Genomic DNA, 15,104 nt, shown 5'->3' on the forward strand with positions numbered 1-15,104 from the left:
TAGTATAATATACTTTTAATATAGCTAACTAAACTAAGGGCTAGTAACTTTATTTTTTTAAAAATAAATAAAGTTTACTTATAAATAATAGTTAATTATTAATTATAAATTAATTTATTGCTTTTATTTTAAAAACTTAAAAGCAATATACTTTTAAGATATTACAGTAAGTCGAGGCGTGGTATAGCTTTTATATACTAGCTTTTATTATCCTAAACCTTGCCGACTGTTCCCCGAAACCGCAAAAATGGTGACGCGCTTCTCCACAAAATAAATATATGCGTGGGGACTAACAACCACTAAGTCCGAGAGTCCGATTATTTGTTTTCTCTAGATTATGAGGTTGTATTTCTAATCCATTGCTTGTATAGAAGAGCTTAAACGACTTGGTGTATAACCTCTCCCTCTTAACCGAATCAAGTTCTTGTCAATTCAATCTTATTGAGAAAAACAACCGCATCACAATGAGTGATAACATTCTTGTGCTGGGAGCTGGCGAGCTAGGTACTGCCATCCTAGAGGCATTGGCAAAGCATCCTTCGAGGGCCAACGCCAAGCTGTCGGTCTTATTGCGTCCGTCGTCCATCAATTCAACAGCTCCAGAAAAGAAAAAGCAGATCGAGCACCTTCAAGGTCTCGGTATCACACCGCAGCCCGGTGACGTCGAGTCTTCGACTTCTGAGCTTGCTGCCATCTTCCGCAACTACGACACCATCATCTCCTGCAACGGCATGGGCCGCCCATTTGGTACGCAAACTAAGCTAGCAGATGCCGTGTTTGAGGCAGGCGTAAAGCGATACTTCCCGTGGCAGTTTGGGATGGACTACGACGCCATTGGAACGGGCAGCGATCAGGACCGGTTTGACGAGCAGATCAACATCCGGAAGAAGCTCAGGGCGCAGAACAAGACCGAGTGGACCATCGTGTCGACAGGACTTTTCATGAGTTTCCTGTTCCTAACGGACTTTGGGGTCATTGATCTCGAGCAGAAAGTCACTCGCGGGCTGGGAACCTGGGACACCAAGATCACCATCACTGTACCACGAGATATCGGCAGAGTAACGGCAGATATAGTTTTCGACCCACGAGGAATCGCAAACGAGGTCGTCCATATTGCCGGCGATACGCTATCATACAAGGAGATCGCGGATCTGGTAGACGAGCGGTTCGGAGAAGGTACTTTCAGAAGAGAGCTTTGGGATATGGAGACGCTGAAGAAGCAGCTTGCAGAGGGTCAGCCTGTGGCGGAATACAAGGCTACTTTTGCTGTTGGTAAGGGTGTTGCTTGGGATAAGGAGGGGACAGTGAATGTGGCGAGGGGGATTCAGATGACTGGGCTTAGAGAATATCTCAAAGATGTGAATCTGGTCAAGTAGTAGACGACTGTCGGCAGGATAGAGCAACAAAATAACTCTAGAGCACCTAACACAATGTCAAGGTCCACATAACAGAAACATCTATGATCACAAAGTATACACTTATAAGTGTCGATTGCATTACAGAATTACATCTATTAATTTTCTTCCTACCTCAATCCATCTCCTTTAATGCCTTATCCAGTGTCCCTCTCCATCTTCGCGCATTCCTAGTAATGAGCCAAATCCCCAAGGAGCTCAACAGTAAGCAAATAATACATAATGTTGTCATCATGTAGCCCCCGCCTACACCCTTCATCCATGGGGCGGCAACTATAGTGCCGACGCAGCTCAAGATGTTTCGAACGAAGTTGTTGACAGCGACGCCGGCAGAGCTACGTTTACGCACAAACTCCGTGAGCATTGTTGTACCGAGGTTCTAGGTGAAAGAAATTAGTTTCAACATTTATAAAGCCTACAATGGCGGCTTGTTGCGGGCGTTACTGAGGAATAGAATCTCTGGACTGGACTTACAAAGTGAAGCATCGAGGAGAAACCGAAGACGAAAAGCGCGCTGATAGGTACCATGAACTGCACCCCGTAGTACATTGTCCATCCAAACCATAGTAATGAGAGAGGATACAAGCTATTGGCTACCCAAGCATTCTCCTTCATGTGATCTTCTGGTAAGGAAATAAGTTTACCGTGCGAATCATATCTCTCAGCCTTGCGAGCCTCCTTTGACATGATGGAATCCATCCAGCGGCCACCGACCATGGACGAAAGAATGTACCCTAGCCCGGTGCTCATATATGCCAATCCTACAGTTGTTTGGTTGAAGTTGTACGGGGAGTCAGCAAAACCGGATTCGATGGCAATGTTGAGGATGTAGACGGAACAGGATGCGATGGCGGCGATTAATACTGTGAGAAAGACTGGAGGCAAGCGTAAAAGCATGAGGACGCTCAGAGGCTCGATTAGGTAGTGCTTGAGTGATTTTGTAAACTCGCTACTTTTGGCCCTGATAGACTCTCGAGTGGACAAACGCGTGAGCTCTCGTGTCGCGGTAGGCTCATTCTCACGAGCCAATGTGACTGGAAGCAGGAAAAAGATCCCTAGAATGATGACAAATCCTTAAATTGCCAGGAACCACATGGTCGATTGCCAACCCAAGTGCTGCGTCAAAACACCACCAAGAACCGGGCCGAGAAGGGGCCCAAGCATAGGTCCCAAATAGAAGAGAGACATGGCGCGGCCTCGCTTGTTCGACTCCCAAATATCAGCAATTGTACCTGCGCCAATGACTTGCACACTGCCCGAAGCGCCGCCTGCGAGGAGGCGGAAAGTAATGGGCATAGGCGCATTGGTGCTCACGGCACAGAGTATGGAAAAGACGATAAAGACGATAAAGAGGGTAAAGGAGACAAGGTACATGCTTCGGCGGCCAAACTCTTCAGAAAAGGCGGACCACGAGATCGGGAAGATGGACATGGAGAGCATATACAAGGCGACGGACATATTAATGATGGTCTCGGAGGTATTGAGCTCGTCAACTAGGGCACCGAGAGCCGCTGGCAAGAAAGACATGTCAGTGGTATTATTCGTCGAGACAGCTCTCGTCGAGAGGCCAGGAGCAAAATTGTGCGCACATACGGTAGAAGATAGACGACCCCATGGGTGCTACAACCGTCGCCAACGAGACGGTCGCCGTGATGCCCCATTTCGTAGAGTTGCGGCGCGGTAGTCATAGGAATTATTGACTTCGGGTATGATGGCGAAACGGCCAAGAAGTCCACGCCGCCTGGAGCGCGGAACAATCGACAATTGGAGCAGGCTAGTGTAGACGGATCTCATGATGGACTGACGCGAAGCTGGTTGGTATTAGAGGCCGATTTATCGCATGTCTTCTCTAAAGGATCGCCAGCGGTGCTTGCAGGACTGGCTTCAATGCTGATCTCGTTGCGCGTCGTATCCTTGTTGTCACATATTCTGGTTGTAACTGAGTGGACAGATGATGGGCTTTGATGGCCACAGGCATCTTGGGGATTCAAGTCACCGCCAGCCATTGAGCTCGCAACCTAGATAGACTAGCGATTGTGCTTTTCCCTTCCAACAAGCTTTTGCACAAGAGTCGAACAAGACAGAATATGGGAATCAGAAATGCTATTCCTACAGCCGATTCGAGGAAAGTGTCGTGCCTGCGTGGATACGACGTTTCCCTTTTGGGTAGACATGGTATGCTCGTCTCGCCGGGGAATGACCGGACAGCATGGGCCCGGTTGTCCGAGTTATAGTTGAGCTTGACCCGAACCATTGGGAGACAGGTCAGACATCCAACGGGGAAAGAACAGGTTCCTCGAGGTGGATCTCTCTCTGCATTTACTCGTAGGATTATTGTTGCGCAGCGCATAAAGTCTTACCTCAAGAAAGCAAAAGCCGTCCATGGGCTAGTTCCTTTGGGCTACGATAAGATAAGCTGAGTGGGTATGAGGGTCCTTGAGTACCCGAGCGAACCCGGATGCTCCCCGCCTCTTCTCCATGAGTAGGAGCACAGTGTCGGATACCCTGCTTAAGGATCGTGACGAGCAGAAGGCACTTCTGAGTTTGGAATTATAGAGCTTAATAGATCGAGAGTGCTAAGCATATATTTATAAGAATCTATCTACAACAGCTGTTGGACCTGATGAGCAGCCCCCAAAACCTTTTCTTCCTCCATCCGCCGACCCACAATCTGTAGACCAACACTATAACCGTCCATTTTCTCAATGTCGTACAAGCCCCAGTTCCAAGCATCAGCAGCATTTCGAGGCTCATATTCCCCAGTACAGACAGGATCCAGAGCCTTCGAAGCCGTACCTGCTGGGAAAGATAGCGCACTGTAGTCGAGCATGTTAAACAGCTTCGTGTAGCCTGGATACCGGAGTGTGCGGTGCGGAATTGCAGTGTGCGGCATAGTAGGCACAAGGAGAACGTCAACGGGTTTTCCAGACGACGACTTTGTCGCGTTCCACATCGTGTTATAGGCTGCTTGTGTAGCCTTCTTCCTCTTGTTTAGTTGCCAATATTCGTAGACTGACATCGCAGAGCCACGATCCACCAAGTTTTGGACATGGGGCATATATGGCTCGCCGCCTGCAGCCATATCGCGTCGAATATCTTCGCCTCCATCAGCTATGTAATGCTCATCCTATAGGTATTAGTACGTGTATAGGAGTATGGCCATGAAGGGGAGTTGCTCTTACCATGATTTTGATGCAGTCAGCGTTGAGAGATGTATCCCAGGGTACGAGCTCGTGCCCAGCTGCCTCCAACTTCTTGCAGAATTCTTTAAACACCCTTTCGATTGGCGGATGAACCTTTACCGTTCCGTCATCTACCATAATTCCAATAACTAACGGCTTTTGCAGATATTCCTGGAATACGTCATTTCTCCATGGCATAGGAGGCAGCTGAGGATCAAGTCTCCAGCACTCAGCTTCTATCATGGCTTTCGAAGCCAATGTAATAGTGCTTAGGGTTCTTGCCATAGGGCCAACGACCGAGGGTATCTGTTGTTGTCCATCCTGGGAGACCGCCACGGCTTCGTAGGAAAACCTTCCACTCTAGTTCTGTTAGCAATTTCTGTACAAGTAGTTGCTGGTCTGAGACAAGAATTGCCTACGCTTGGTTTAAAGCCCCATAAACCGTTCATGTGAGACGGAACGCGGATAGAACCGCCAATATCTGTTCCCCAACCTAGCATTGAGCCATTGAGCGCCAGGAGAGTACCCTCGCCTCCAGAGGAGCCACCTGGGGTATACTCGGGGTTCATTGGGTGTGTGGTCAGGCCCCAAAGTGGATTATCTGTTTCTCCCCACTGCTTACAGTTAGTTTGTTTAGATGAGGCTAAGCTCGCGATGTTTCTACTTACCAGAATAGACTGCGGCAGATTTGTTTTGGCCAAAATGACAGCGCCAAGCTGTTTAAGCACCTTGACCAAGACACAATCCGAGGCGGCGGGATGGAAAGCGCGGCCAACGTAGCCTAGTGTTGAATCGAGGCCTTTTAGATTAAATTGGTCTTTGAGTGAAACCGGGATACCATGGAGGGGACCTTTCAGCCGCCCATGTTCCTGTTGAAACGCATCGAGCTCCCTGGCATGCTCCAGAGCCTCATCGAAGCATATTTCTGTTAGACAGTTTGTCTACCACTTTATTAGCATATCTCTCGGCAAGCTCTTTCATGACATGAGGCGTACTCTCTGATGGGCTTCTTTGGCTCTAGCACAGGGGTTAGTTAAGCAAAGACATTTGCTGTGTCCTTCTTGCGATGGAGCTCTTACTTGGCTATGTGAGCAAGGACAACGGCCTCGGCTGTAACCTTCCGGGCTTCTAGTAGCTTTGTCAAGGCTTGGATGTCTTTGGCAGCCATGATGCGAGGATCAGAGGGTACATTTTCACCGTAGCATTTTGTGAGTTTCTCATCGCGTATTGCGCGCTTCTCAGCGACAATATCAGTCCACGATCGTGGCATCTTGCACTCAGACAGTACTTATTTGAGAGTCCAATAGCCAACTAGAGTAGAACGACAAGTGTCCGCAACGAACCTGACCGTGAGAAATGTGACAGGTATGCTGGTGTCTGATATTGACGAATGAATGACCCATTTACATAGAATTACTTATCATGCTCTCCCATCTCCCCGAGGAACATAGGCTTAGTTGCTGATTATCTCCGGCTAAAAATCGTAGCCGCAAATGTCGGTCCATGAATTGGCGTCCGGCCCTTCATCGGCTCCGCTCCCGGACAGAAGCCGATATACCCGCCGAGACCGACATGAGCTCAGCTTATCTGCCAACATTATGAGTTGGAGCTCCGAGGCTACTTGTCATACATCTTAACTCGAATATACGCCGGATCAATTCTAGAGTCGACTCAGCAATAGCACCCATTATGGCAGACATCAATGACCCCGTGCTGGCCAAGCCAGCTGACTTGTGCTGTCTTAAAGGTGACTTTCACAGAGGTGAGCCCACGGGAAGCATCATCCAGATTGAAGGAGTCGATACATACGTCGCCAAACCCGACCCCAAATTCACCAACGGGAATGTATTGTTATTCTTCCCGGATGCTTTCGGGCTGCATATCAACAGCAAGTTGATGATGGATGCCTACGCTGCTTGTGGATATCTTACACTCGGTGTCGACTACTTTCTCGGAGTACGTGCACTTCACAGTGTTCTATCGAAGGGCAAGCTATTGATACATTTGCTTTGAAATATAGGATGCGGTGACAAAGTATAGCGCTTCACCGCTGAACGACCCAAACTTTGACCTGGCGGCTTGGTCCGCCAAACACCTTCTTCCCTCAGAGGAGATTGCCCGCGAGTGGGTAAAGAACATCAAGGCCAAGTACGGCAATGACGGCAAGGTCAAGTTTGGCTGCATAGGATACTGGTGAGTCTGCTGAACTGTTGTTAAATGAAGGCCTGCTGATTCATTTCGACGTAGCTGGGGCGCACGAATTGTGTTACAGCAATTGTCTGATGGCGGCATCTGCTCTGCCGGAGCCATTGCCCACCCATCTTTTGTGAACGAGAGTCATGTGCAGAAGTCAAAGGGTAAGATGCGATCATTTCGAGATGAAGATGATGGTTTGTGAGAATTCTGATGGCTAATTAATGCACGGCAAACAGCTCCCGTCGCTTTCTCTGTTCCGGCCACTGACAAGCTCTTCTCAAATGAGGCTCGCACAAGAGTGATCGAGATATGCACAGAGAAGCAGCAACGGTTCAACATGCAAGTCTTCTCACACGTCGGTCACGGCTTTGCGGTAAGTTCAACATTATCATTGATTGCTGTAACAAGAGGTAGGCTAACAGACTTGGCCAGTCACGAACGCGTCTGACGGACCCTTACGAGCTGTGGGCCAAGGAGCAGCATTTCAAGGGATTCGTTGAGTGGCTCGACTTTTGGCTTGCTCGGGAATGATTCGGCAACTGGGTAAGACTGGGTTGGCTAGCACTCTATCCATCAGTAAATAGCTGAAACACATGAAATAACGAAGATTTATTAGTATAAACATGATGCAACAGAGTTCTCATGGATTTGGTATTTACTTAGATGTCGTCTAAGATAAATAGATCCGGGACTTGTAAATGGCTAGAATTGTCCTGTGAAGTTGGGCGGATAGCTTGCTGAAAGAGATATTGGGTAAGATCAGATACAGTAAGCACAAAATACGTTTTGCGCTACGGAGTATACGCATTCGGATAAAGAAATGCTGCAATGCATAAATCCGTATAATTTGTATAAATCCTTATCGATGTGATTGATAACGAGCTACTACGGAGCTCGGGGAGTAGCCGGTACGCTCGGGGAGTAGGCTTCGGTTTAATATCGTTGCTTCGGTACTAAGAATAATCCGCTGCTTTCAAGATTAGATAAGAAAGAGCGGCAGAGTAGGCTTGTTGAGATAACGGTAACGATCGGAGATAGCTCCGGGAAACGAACTAGAGTACTTGAGTAGCTAAGCAATTATAGTGTACGTAATCCCTGTACCAAGTCGCTGTCCCTGGGATCTAACGGATCGCAGTTATCCTAAGCATTATATCGAGATGGGAAACAATCCCTTATATCGAGGGCTCAGAGACTTTATCGGCAAAGCTAACTGTAGAGATGAACCTTATACTATTCGTTACTATTTCCGTCGAAATCAGCGACCTTGCTAACACGTGTAGTTCTTCAGTAACCCCAAGACTCGGAAAATACGACCGCCAACAATCATGCACCGCGAAAGAAAGCGCGACAAAATTCTATAGAAACAAACGCTCAAATATCATGGTTCACTAGCCTTGGCCAATCCTGCAATACTAGGGTCGAACTCATTGAGCCAACCCCATCTGGTCTTGTCCTTCCAACTCTTTGCGAGCCAATCATTTGCTGGTTTTGGATAAACATCGACAACGCCATACAAGCTGTTATCATGCGCAATGACAGGGAAAATATTCTCGTAAGCATCGAACTCGGTCAGCTTGTCGATGCTGCGTTTCGCTTCGTGAGCACAGTGATGCCACGCGCCCTCGGCGGTGGTCGGGTCGAAAAAGGGCTCTGTGCGGCTCTTGTTGCGATGAATCTCAACAAAGATCTCTCCAGGGCATGTAAGCGCTGGGCGTAGTAAAACGCGGTTGAATGGGTTGGGCGAGATCTCGGCGGGAAGAGGCATGTATGGTGTTGGCCGGAACTCTCCTCCGTGGTGTGCGATATCTCCCCCCATGAAGATAAAGGTTGGGGGATCAACTGTTGTTCGAGCAAGGGCGGAAAGATGGCCGATGGTGTGACCAGGAGTGTTTAGGAGGTAAAAGCTTCCGTCGCCATAGAAGTCGAGAGCATCAAATTGGCCGATCTTCAGGCCTTTTCCTTCTTCTGCAGCAAAGTCAATTTCGCGCAGTGTGCGACCTTGCCATGCCTTTTCGTCAATATGAGACTCAGGATCTGTAGGCCAGGCTGGGACGTGGGCCTTCTTGAACCCGGGTCCGACGATGATATCTGTTGTGCCTGGGAATGTCTGGGCATCGCCAACATGGTCAAAGTGCCAGTGAGACCAAATAATACCTCCCACCTCGGACAAGTCTCTCCCGTTGTCCTTCAGAATAGTGGCGACATCTTTTTGCACCTCAATCTTGCAACCCCCTGCCTTGATACCTTGGACAAATGGTGTCGGTAAATTCTCCCAGTCTTTGCGGACACCAAGATCAAAGAGCAAAGTGTCATACTTGTTGCCACTCTTGGGATGTTCAATAATAAAGGAAAAGTCGCAACCTTTCATCTCCTCATGCCCAGGCATCAATGGGTCGAGGAAAGCCCACATGGGAAAGTTGCTCATATAACTAGTGGTATCAATGATTGACACCTTCACAGTGGCCTGCGAATCTGGGATATGCAAGTCCGGAGGCGTCTCAGGACGGATGACGGGGCTTGTGTCCGCCATTAATGTCTCCGGGACGAGATGATCTTGGTGGAGTGGTGAGATGAGCATTGTAGCGTAGTGACGTCGACGAATAGTGAAGAGAAAAAACGCAAGCACCAAGGCCTTTGTGTCTTGGACGAATCGGATCTGAGAAGATGAGAGAAGGATTTGGCAGGTAAAGGTATGCTCAGCCGTGAAGGGAGTGCACTCTTTCTGTATCAATATATCTATCAGCCATCAGAGTTTGATAGTCAGGGAACAATACTCTAGTCTAGTCTACGGTACTCACATGCCCTCCCCCGCTTTGTGTCAAGTTAGACCGTCCGTTAGGGTCGGTCTCTACCCCGCATTTGTGATAGGGTTCTGAGGGAACTGAAGAAGTTACGGATAGATCCTGAGATAACGCGGTAAAGCGAAACAACTGGATGTAGCTTGGCAACCCAGATCTGAGCCAACGGGATGCTTTGCCGACCTATCCGGATAGGCAATCATTTCAGGGTCCGACTGCCGACGAGCACTAAGCTCAGAGAAGGATAGAGCTGTTTAGGTTTATTCAATTGCGCTATCTCTCCACATTCAGCTACTGTAAGCGATACAACGTTATTGTCTTGAAGGCCTATTGGCTCAGCAAGCCGTTATCTACATTCTCGGTTTATTTATCTTGATCCGTCCCTAGGATAGATAAAGAAATGCCACCGTCGGGAACTCTGGCTATCTTCGGGTACGAAGTAGCCGATGACCCCAGATTTCGAAATGGTCTGGGGTAATTCAAGTTTCAGGAAAACCTACGAACCCAAGCGGTCATTTTGAAGCTGCTCATCGCTGATCGTCCCGAGCCAAGGCGTATTACGAGGACTTTGGCAGTAGGGAATTACGTAATTTTGATGATGTTTTCAAGTCGGGATTGTGAAAGTGAATAGATAGATTAGGAGTCGCATTCAAATTTAAAATCGATGATGTCATCCAGCCAATTTTAACACTTGAGAATGTGAACCTCACTTTGACGCTGACAACATGAAACTGATGTGGATGTTGGGACGGGCCTCAAAGCGGTAATCGAGAAAATACAAACACAAGTGCGAAAGAAAGTATTGCGCAGTCTATTATCCTCAGTGGTATGTATGTTTAAGAATTCGCATTACTAAGTATTGTCATTGCCGTTGACGTCCAAATGGCTCGTCATAAATCCAACCACTAGTCTTTGCTTCCTTCACTTTACCAAATTTTCAAAGTACAATCTCGAATAAACTTGGACAAACACTTGCTTTTTCGCCGCGTAAAGGTAGATTCGACTACTCAGACAGAACCGGAATTGTCAGCGCAGTCAAATACTCGTGCAATCGTTCCACTCTGGAAAGCCATTTTGATGGCAACGACTACCGCATAGCTGGGACACATTGTTAGTTCGCCGTGTTACGATCAAGAGGAAAACAAAATGGGACTTACGCAGTTCCAGCGACCATGTAAAGACCGATCAAGGCGATAAGGACATGTATAGTGTACTGAGCCCTCTGCATGAGAGTGCCAGATCTGTACCCCTTAAAGTCATACATCCAGAGAAGGCATGGAAAGATCAGACTGAAAGGGGCAGCACAGAGAGCACCAGCTAGGCCGAGTAAATAATTCAAAATAGGTACGGCCTCAGCAACAATAAAGGCAGCTGTACCAAAGGCAAAATTGATGCCAAGCCATGTGCCCCAATGGGTGAAAGTATTCTTCTGGAGATGATCTGAGTCTCTGAGAAGACGGACAAAGGCGTATTTTACCGCAACATGTTGATATATACCAAGACCGATGATTAGACCAGGTAGTGAAATTCCGTACGAGATCTTTTTGAAGAGAGGCCCAGCGCTGGCAAAAGCAGGAACAGACAGCCAAGTTCCACAGTAGCGGTAAATAACAAGGCTCAGAACAAGATAGAGCATGCCGACAATGAGGCCAGCCCAAAGACAAGCTTTACGGTAGTCCTGAGGTCGACGCATCTCAGAGATAACAGGAAGGAACATAGAGGAGCCGGCGGTGCAAATAAAGAGGTTCGCAGAGCTGACCATACCTACAACAAAGCCAGGGTTGGCGATAGCGATCCAACCGAGGTCAAAGTCACCAGTTGGTGGTGCTGCTGCAGGCCGATCCTGCTGGGTAACAGCAATAGTAAAGACGAGAACTCCAATGGTAAAGGTAATCATGCCAAACCAAGTGATCCAGCCGAGCTTGGAGAAGGTACGCACAGATGAGCAGGCCGTGACGAGAATCGCGCTCACCAGGCCAAAGATGACGGTACATTGGGAGTGATTTGATAACGCGTTAAGGCCGACGGCTGTTGTGGCGACGCCGCCTGCGGTGATGAGGATCTGAAGGACGATGATTTGAACACCGACTAGTTCACGGCCAACCCTGCCCCAAATGAAGCCCATCATATCAGCTAGCACTAGAACGCAGATGTTAGTCAGGGGCCTCTTCCGTTAGGCTACAGCGAGTGTCGAATAACGTACTATGGCATTCCGGATGTCTGTTGCGGAAATCACCTAGGATAAGACCAGTGTCTAGAGGCTGGTCAGCATAATTGAAGAAAGTAACTATGAAAATATATGACTCCTACTTACAGACATTGAGAGATGTGAATCCAACAAGAATGAGAGACCCGCCGACAGCACCGACTGTTGAAATTGCCTGAGGAATAGCAAGAATGCTCATGGCAAAGTTGATCTTGCAGAACATAATGGTCGCCCGCTGCCAACTGACGGTCCTGAAGTCGAGGACGTCATCGCCAGTCCGGAAGACTTCACGGGACTCTAGGTCGACTTCACCGGATGAAATTCCGACCTTGATAGAGCCATTGTCCTTGTTGTCAGAAGACTGGGACTTTTCCTCAGACGACATTGTCTCGATCGTTATTGTTGAGGTGAGATGGTTAAAAGCAGTGAAGAAAGGGTGAGGTGGACGGCAGCTTGAAGAAGGGAGAGCAACAAGTAGACAGATCAATCACGACGTGAATGACTTTTTATATACACACGAGGCATCTAGACCGGGCCCGGCAATTTGGTACGTATGATAAAGCTACCGTTCACTCTGGGGTAGTTCCATCAAGTTTCGAGGCTAGCGTCAATAATTTGGGTCCGGCAGTGATCCCGAGATTTGCGATAAAATAAGCCCATCTTGAATCCCCTTCCTGCCATTCCTGGCTTTCCCCGTCACAGTCTGGCATCCATCTGAGCATAGTAAGCGAGCCCTGTTGTGCCAAGAATGGCTGTCAAGATGATAAGCAGAACAAAGATAGACCCATAGGCACCCAAAGCTACCACTAAGGTCAGCAACCGCGGATCGTGCGGGTAGGCCGGCCGGAAAAGACAGGGCTAATAAGAACTATTGGGTTAATGATAAGAACCGGGTCTCTCCAAGATAACTCGATAACATTGCATTCCCAAGAGGATGCTCCAGCCTATTCTACCATGCTGCGCTGCTTGTACATTAACTAAGGCTACTTAGTTCTCACTCCATGTGCATCCGTACTAATCCTTATGGAATCATATATGCAGAATTCGGATCCTACTTTTGATGGCCATGATAAGCGTTGTGTTTCGGGGTCTTTGCTCCGTCCGGTTGACACAGAACGAGCTACAAGTATTATAAGACGATGCGGAGAAGAGCGGAAGAAGGGTAAACATGTACTTTGGCGTAAGGAGCATTAGTCTTGGTACTAGAAGAACTACCGTACTTACGTCGATGACATATGAACTTTCTGATGTAGGGTGCTTTCATCTTGCGCGTAGAAGTGATTTTGGTCGTAGAACAATGTCCAACTTGATCTAGAGAGAGGAGGGCCTCGCCACCAATTAGAACTCGATAACATTCACAATGAGACCCATGATGAACTTGGCCTGAATCACTCAGAGTGAGACGGTATAGGAGAGTCCCAATCGGCATACACCTATTGCTGTAGCACCCCGCGTCACGTTCTGATTCAAGGACAAAAATCGAATACTGATGCTGAACTATATAATATAAATAATAAATAAACAATATCAATTGCTATCTCTCCACAATTATGCTTTCTTCTGCACGTCGTTCCGCATTTGTGACAAAGCTGTCTCAACATCGGCCTTCAAGTCGGGGAACCATAGCCAGTCCAGCCAACCATTCTGCAACTTGTGCAGAATCTTGGTCATGTCGTCTCCACACTCTGGATGCTGGAAATAAATCATCTTGCCGACCTCAAACGCACGATCAAGCTGTTTTTGCGCCCGAGGTCTCCTGACAGCATCATATGCCGCAAGACCGGCATTGATCTCCTTAAGTTGCTCTGAACCTCGAGTAGGGCTCTTCATAAGCTCTTCGAGGATGTAGGCTAGCACGAGCGCATCTTCGACACCCTGAGCTGCACCAGCTGCTTGGAATGGCATCGAGGCGTGGGCGCTGTCTCCAAGGATACAGACCCTGTCTTTGTAATAGGTTGAAGTCTTGGCGTGATGGAATAGACCCCATTTGACTGGCTTTGCCTTGGCTACGAGTCTTCGGAATCGATCATCAATGTTGTCGCCATCAAAGTCGGCTAGCATCTCCTCCTGTGTGATTTGCTTGGTGACCCTACCTGGATAAGGCCATGGTTCGTTTGGTGTAGCCTTGATGAGAAGGAAGTTGAGCTCCTGCGCAGAGATGATCTAATCAGCATGTACTCTGGTGCAGTTATTACGAAGCATGACTTACTTTGCCTCCAGTGATTCTGTACGAGACCGCTCCTCTGTTATGACCAAAGTAGATCTTTGCGACATCGGTCTTTTCGCCCATAATCTCATATGCCTCGTCCATCGGGATGACGGCTCGGTAGCAGTGAGCACCAGAGTACACCGGAAGTGCTTCCTCGGGATGGGTTGGCCTGAGGAGATACTCTCGCACAATACTTGCAATACCATCGGAGCCAGCCAGGATGCTGTGTGTAGCAATCTCACCGTCCGCAAACTCCAACATGACTCTATCTGTGTACTCTTTAATGGAGACGAGCTTCTTGTTGAACTTGACGCTATCGATGGGAATGAAGCTTGTCATTATGTCTAGCAATTCCTTCCGGTGGGCCTGTGCGATAGTTAGCAAACCATGATGGCATCTCGATTAGGATCAAGGTGAACCCTACAGACTTGCGAACGTAGTCCTGATGGCCCCATGCCGACTTGAGGTTGCCAGCCCAAGGCTTGTTGTCACCGAGACCAGGCTCGAGTAGGTATCCCTCGAAGAAGACCCATTCGGCATCGGCAGACTTATTTCCAACACACAAGCCTTCGTAGAGAGGGCGGAAGCCTGGCTCCATCAGATCCAAGGCTTGCATACCATTTGGACCGAATCCGATACCGGCACTGTGACGTTGCTGTCAGCGGAGCTCTCCCGGGATGTATGTACAATTACGGAATAATCCCCAGGGCAACTCACCCTACAACGGAGTATTCCTTTGCTTCCTCGTAGATGGTAAAGGGCACTCCCTTTCTGTGCAGTGCCATTGCAAGCGCAAGGCCAGCGACGCCGGCGCCTATTAGGCACAAGGTTAGAGGTGACAAGTGTACTGGAAGATTGGTCCCTACGTACCGACAATGGCGACATTGAATTCGTTGGACTGGATTGTCATGTTGTTGATATGCTGTTATCTGTGAGGGCGCATTCTATTGAGAGGTCCGATGCTCAAGATTGATCCTTATACCAACTGTTGAAGGATCAATCAATCAGTGAAGCATAGAATAACCTGGGCCTTGTCGACGACGGGGCTATATCGGGTAACTATGACCCCCGGGGCGTGCGAGGATGGTCTTCCGGACT

At 48.3% G+C, this 15,104-nt stretch overlaps 7 protein-coding genes across 7 annotated transcripts; 2 read left to right on the forward strand and 5 right to left on the reverse strand.

The window, feature by feature from the left end:
• Positions 1 to 464: 464 nt before the first annotated feature.
• Positions 465 to 1,376, forward strand: FSUBG_12795 (uncharacterized protein; the record flags this gene model as incomplete). The annotated part of the gene is made up of 1 exon (XM_036677618.1): positions 465 to 1,376. The coding sequence occupies one exon, from the start codon at positions 465 to 467 to the stop codon at positions 1,374 to 1,376; it is 912 nt and encodes a 303-aa protein (XP_036531716.1).
• Positions 1,377 to 1,422: 46 nt separating this feature from the next.
• On the reverse strand, positions 1,423 to 2,942 carry FSUBG_12796 (dityrosine transporter; the record flags this gene model as incomplete). The annotated part of the gene is made up of 4 exons (XM_036677619.1): positions 1,423 to 1,457; positions 1,635 to 1,794; positions 1,890 to 2,470; positions 2,525 to 2,942. The coding sequence occupies 4 exons, from the start codon at positions 2,940 to 2,942 to the stop codon at positions 1,423 to 1,425; spliced, it is 1,194 nt and encodes a 397-aa protein (XP_036531717.1).
• A 1,075-nt stretch (positions 2,943 to 4,017) lies between these two features.
• On the reverse strand, positions 4,018 to 5,867 carry FSUBG_12797 (amidase; the record flags this gene model as incomplete). Its single annotated transcript, XM_036677620.1, has 6 exons — positions 4,018 to 4,542; positions 4,598 to 4,957; positions 5,017 to 5,211; positions 5,266 to 5,538; positions 5,593 to 5,614; positions 5,677 to 5,867. 6 exons carry the CDS (start codon positions 5,865 to 5,867, stop codon positions 4,018 to 4,020), a joined length of 1,566 nt encoding a protein of 521 aa, XP_036531718.1.
• Positions 5,868 to 6,286: 419 nt separating this feature from the next.
• FSUBG_12798 (dienelactone hydrolase) lies at positions 6,287 to 7,324 on the forward strand (the record flags this gene model as incomplete). Its single annotated transcript, XM_036677621.1, has 5 exons — positions 6,287 to 6,553; positions 6,618 to 6,790; positions 6,845 to 6,987; positions 7,030 to 7,166; positions 7,208 to 7,324. 5 exons carry the CDS (start codon positions 6,287 to 6,289, stop codon positions 7,322 to 7,324), a joined length of 837 nt encoding a protein of 278 aa, XP_036531719.1.
• Positions 7,325 to 8,171: 847 nt separating this feature from the next.
• On the reverse strand, positions 8,172 to 9,371 carry FSUBG_12799 (metallo-beta-lactamase superfamily; the record flags this gene model as incomplete). Its single annotated transcript, XM_036677622.1, has 1 exon — positions 8,172 to 9,371. The coding sequence occupies one exon, from the start codon at positions 9,369 to 9,371 to the stop codon at positions 8,172 to 8,174; it is 1,200 nt and encodes a 399-aa protein (XP_036531720.1).
• Positions 9,372 to 10,598: 1,227 nt separating this feature from the next.
• On the reverse strand, positions 10,599 to 12,182 carry FSUBG_12800 (amino acid transporter; the record flags this gene model as incomplete). The annotated part of the gene is made up of 4 exons (XM_036677625.1): positions 10,599 to 10,689; positions 10,749 to 11,730; positions 11,795 to 11,845; positions 11,906 to 12,182. The coding sequence occupies 4 exons, from the start codon at positions 12,180 to 12,182 to the stop codon at positions 10,599 to 10,601; spliced, it is 1,401 nt and encodes a 466-aa protein (XP_036531721.1).
• A 1,163-nt stretch (positions 12,183 to 13,345) lies between these two features.
• On the reverse strand, positions 13,346 to 14,916 carry FSUBG_12801 (salicylate hydroxylase; the record flags this gene model as incomplete). Its single annotated transcript, XM_036677626.1, has 5 exons — positions 13,346 to 13,960; positions 14,007 to 14,372; positions 14,431 to 14,650; positions 14,724 to 14,820; positions 14,877 to 14,916. The coding sequence occupies 5 exons, from the start codon at positions 14,914 to 14,916 to the stop codon at positions 13,346 to 13,348; spliced, it is 1,338 nt and encodes a 445-aa protein (XP_036531722.1).
• Positions 14,917 to 15,104: the final 188 nt, after the last annotated feature.

The sequence above is a fragment of the Fusarium subglutinans genome (genome assembly GCF_013396075.1).
Source record: "Fusarium subglutinans strain NRRL 66333 chromosome Unknown NRRL66333_c0000291, whole genome shotgun sequence".
NCBI classification, from domain to species: Eukaryota; Fungi; Ascomycota; class Sordariomycetes; order Hypocreales; family Nectriaceae; genus Fusarium; species Fusarium subglutinans.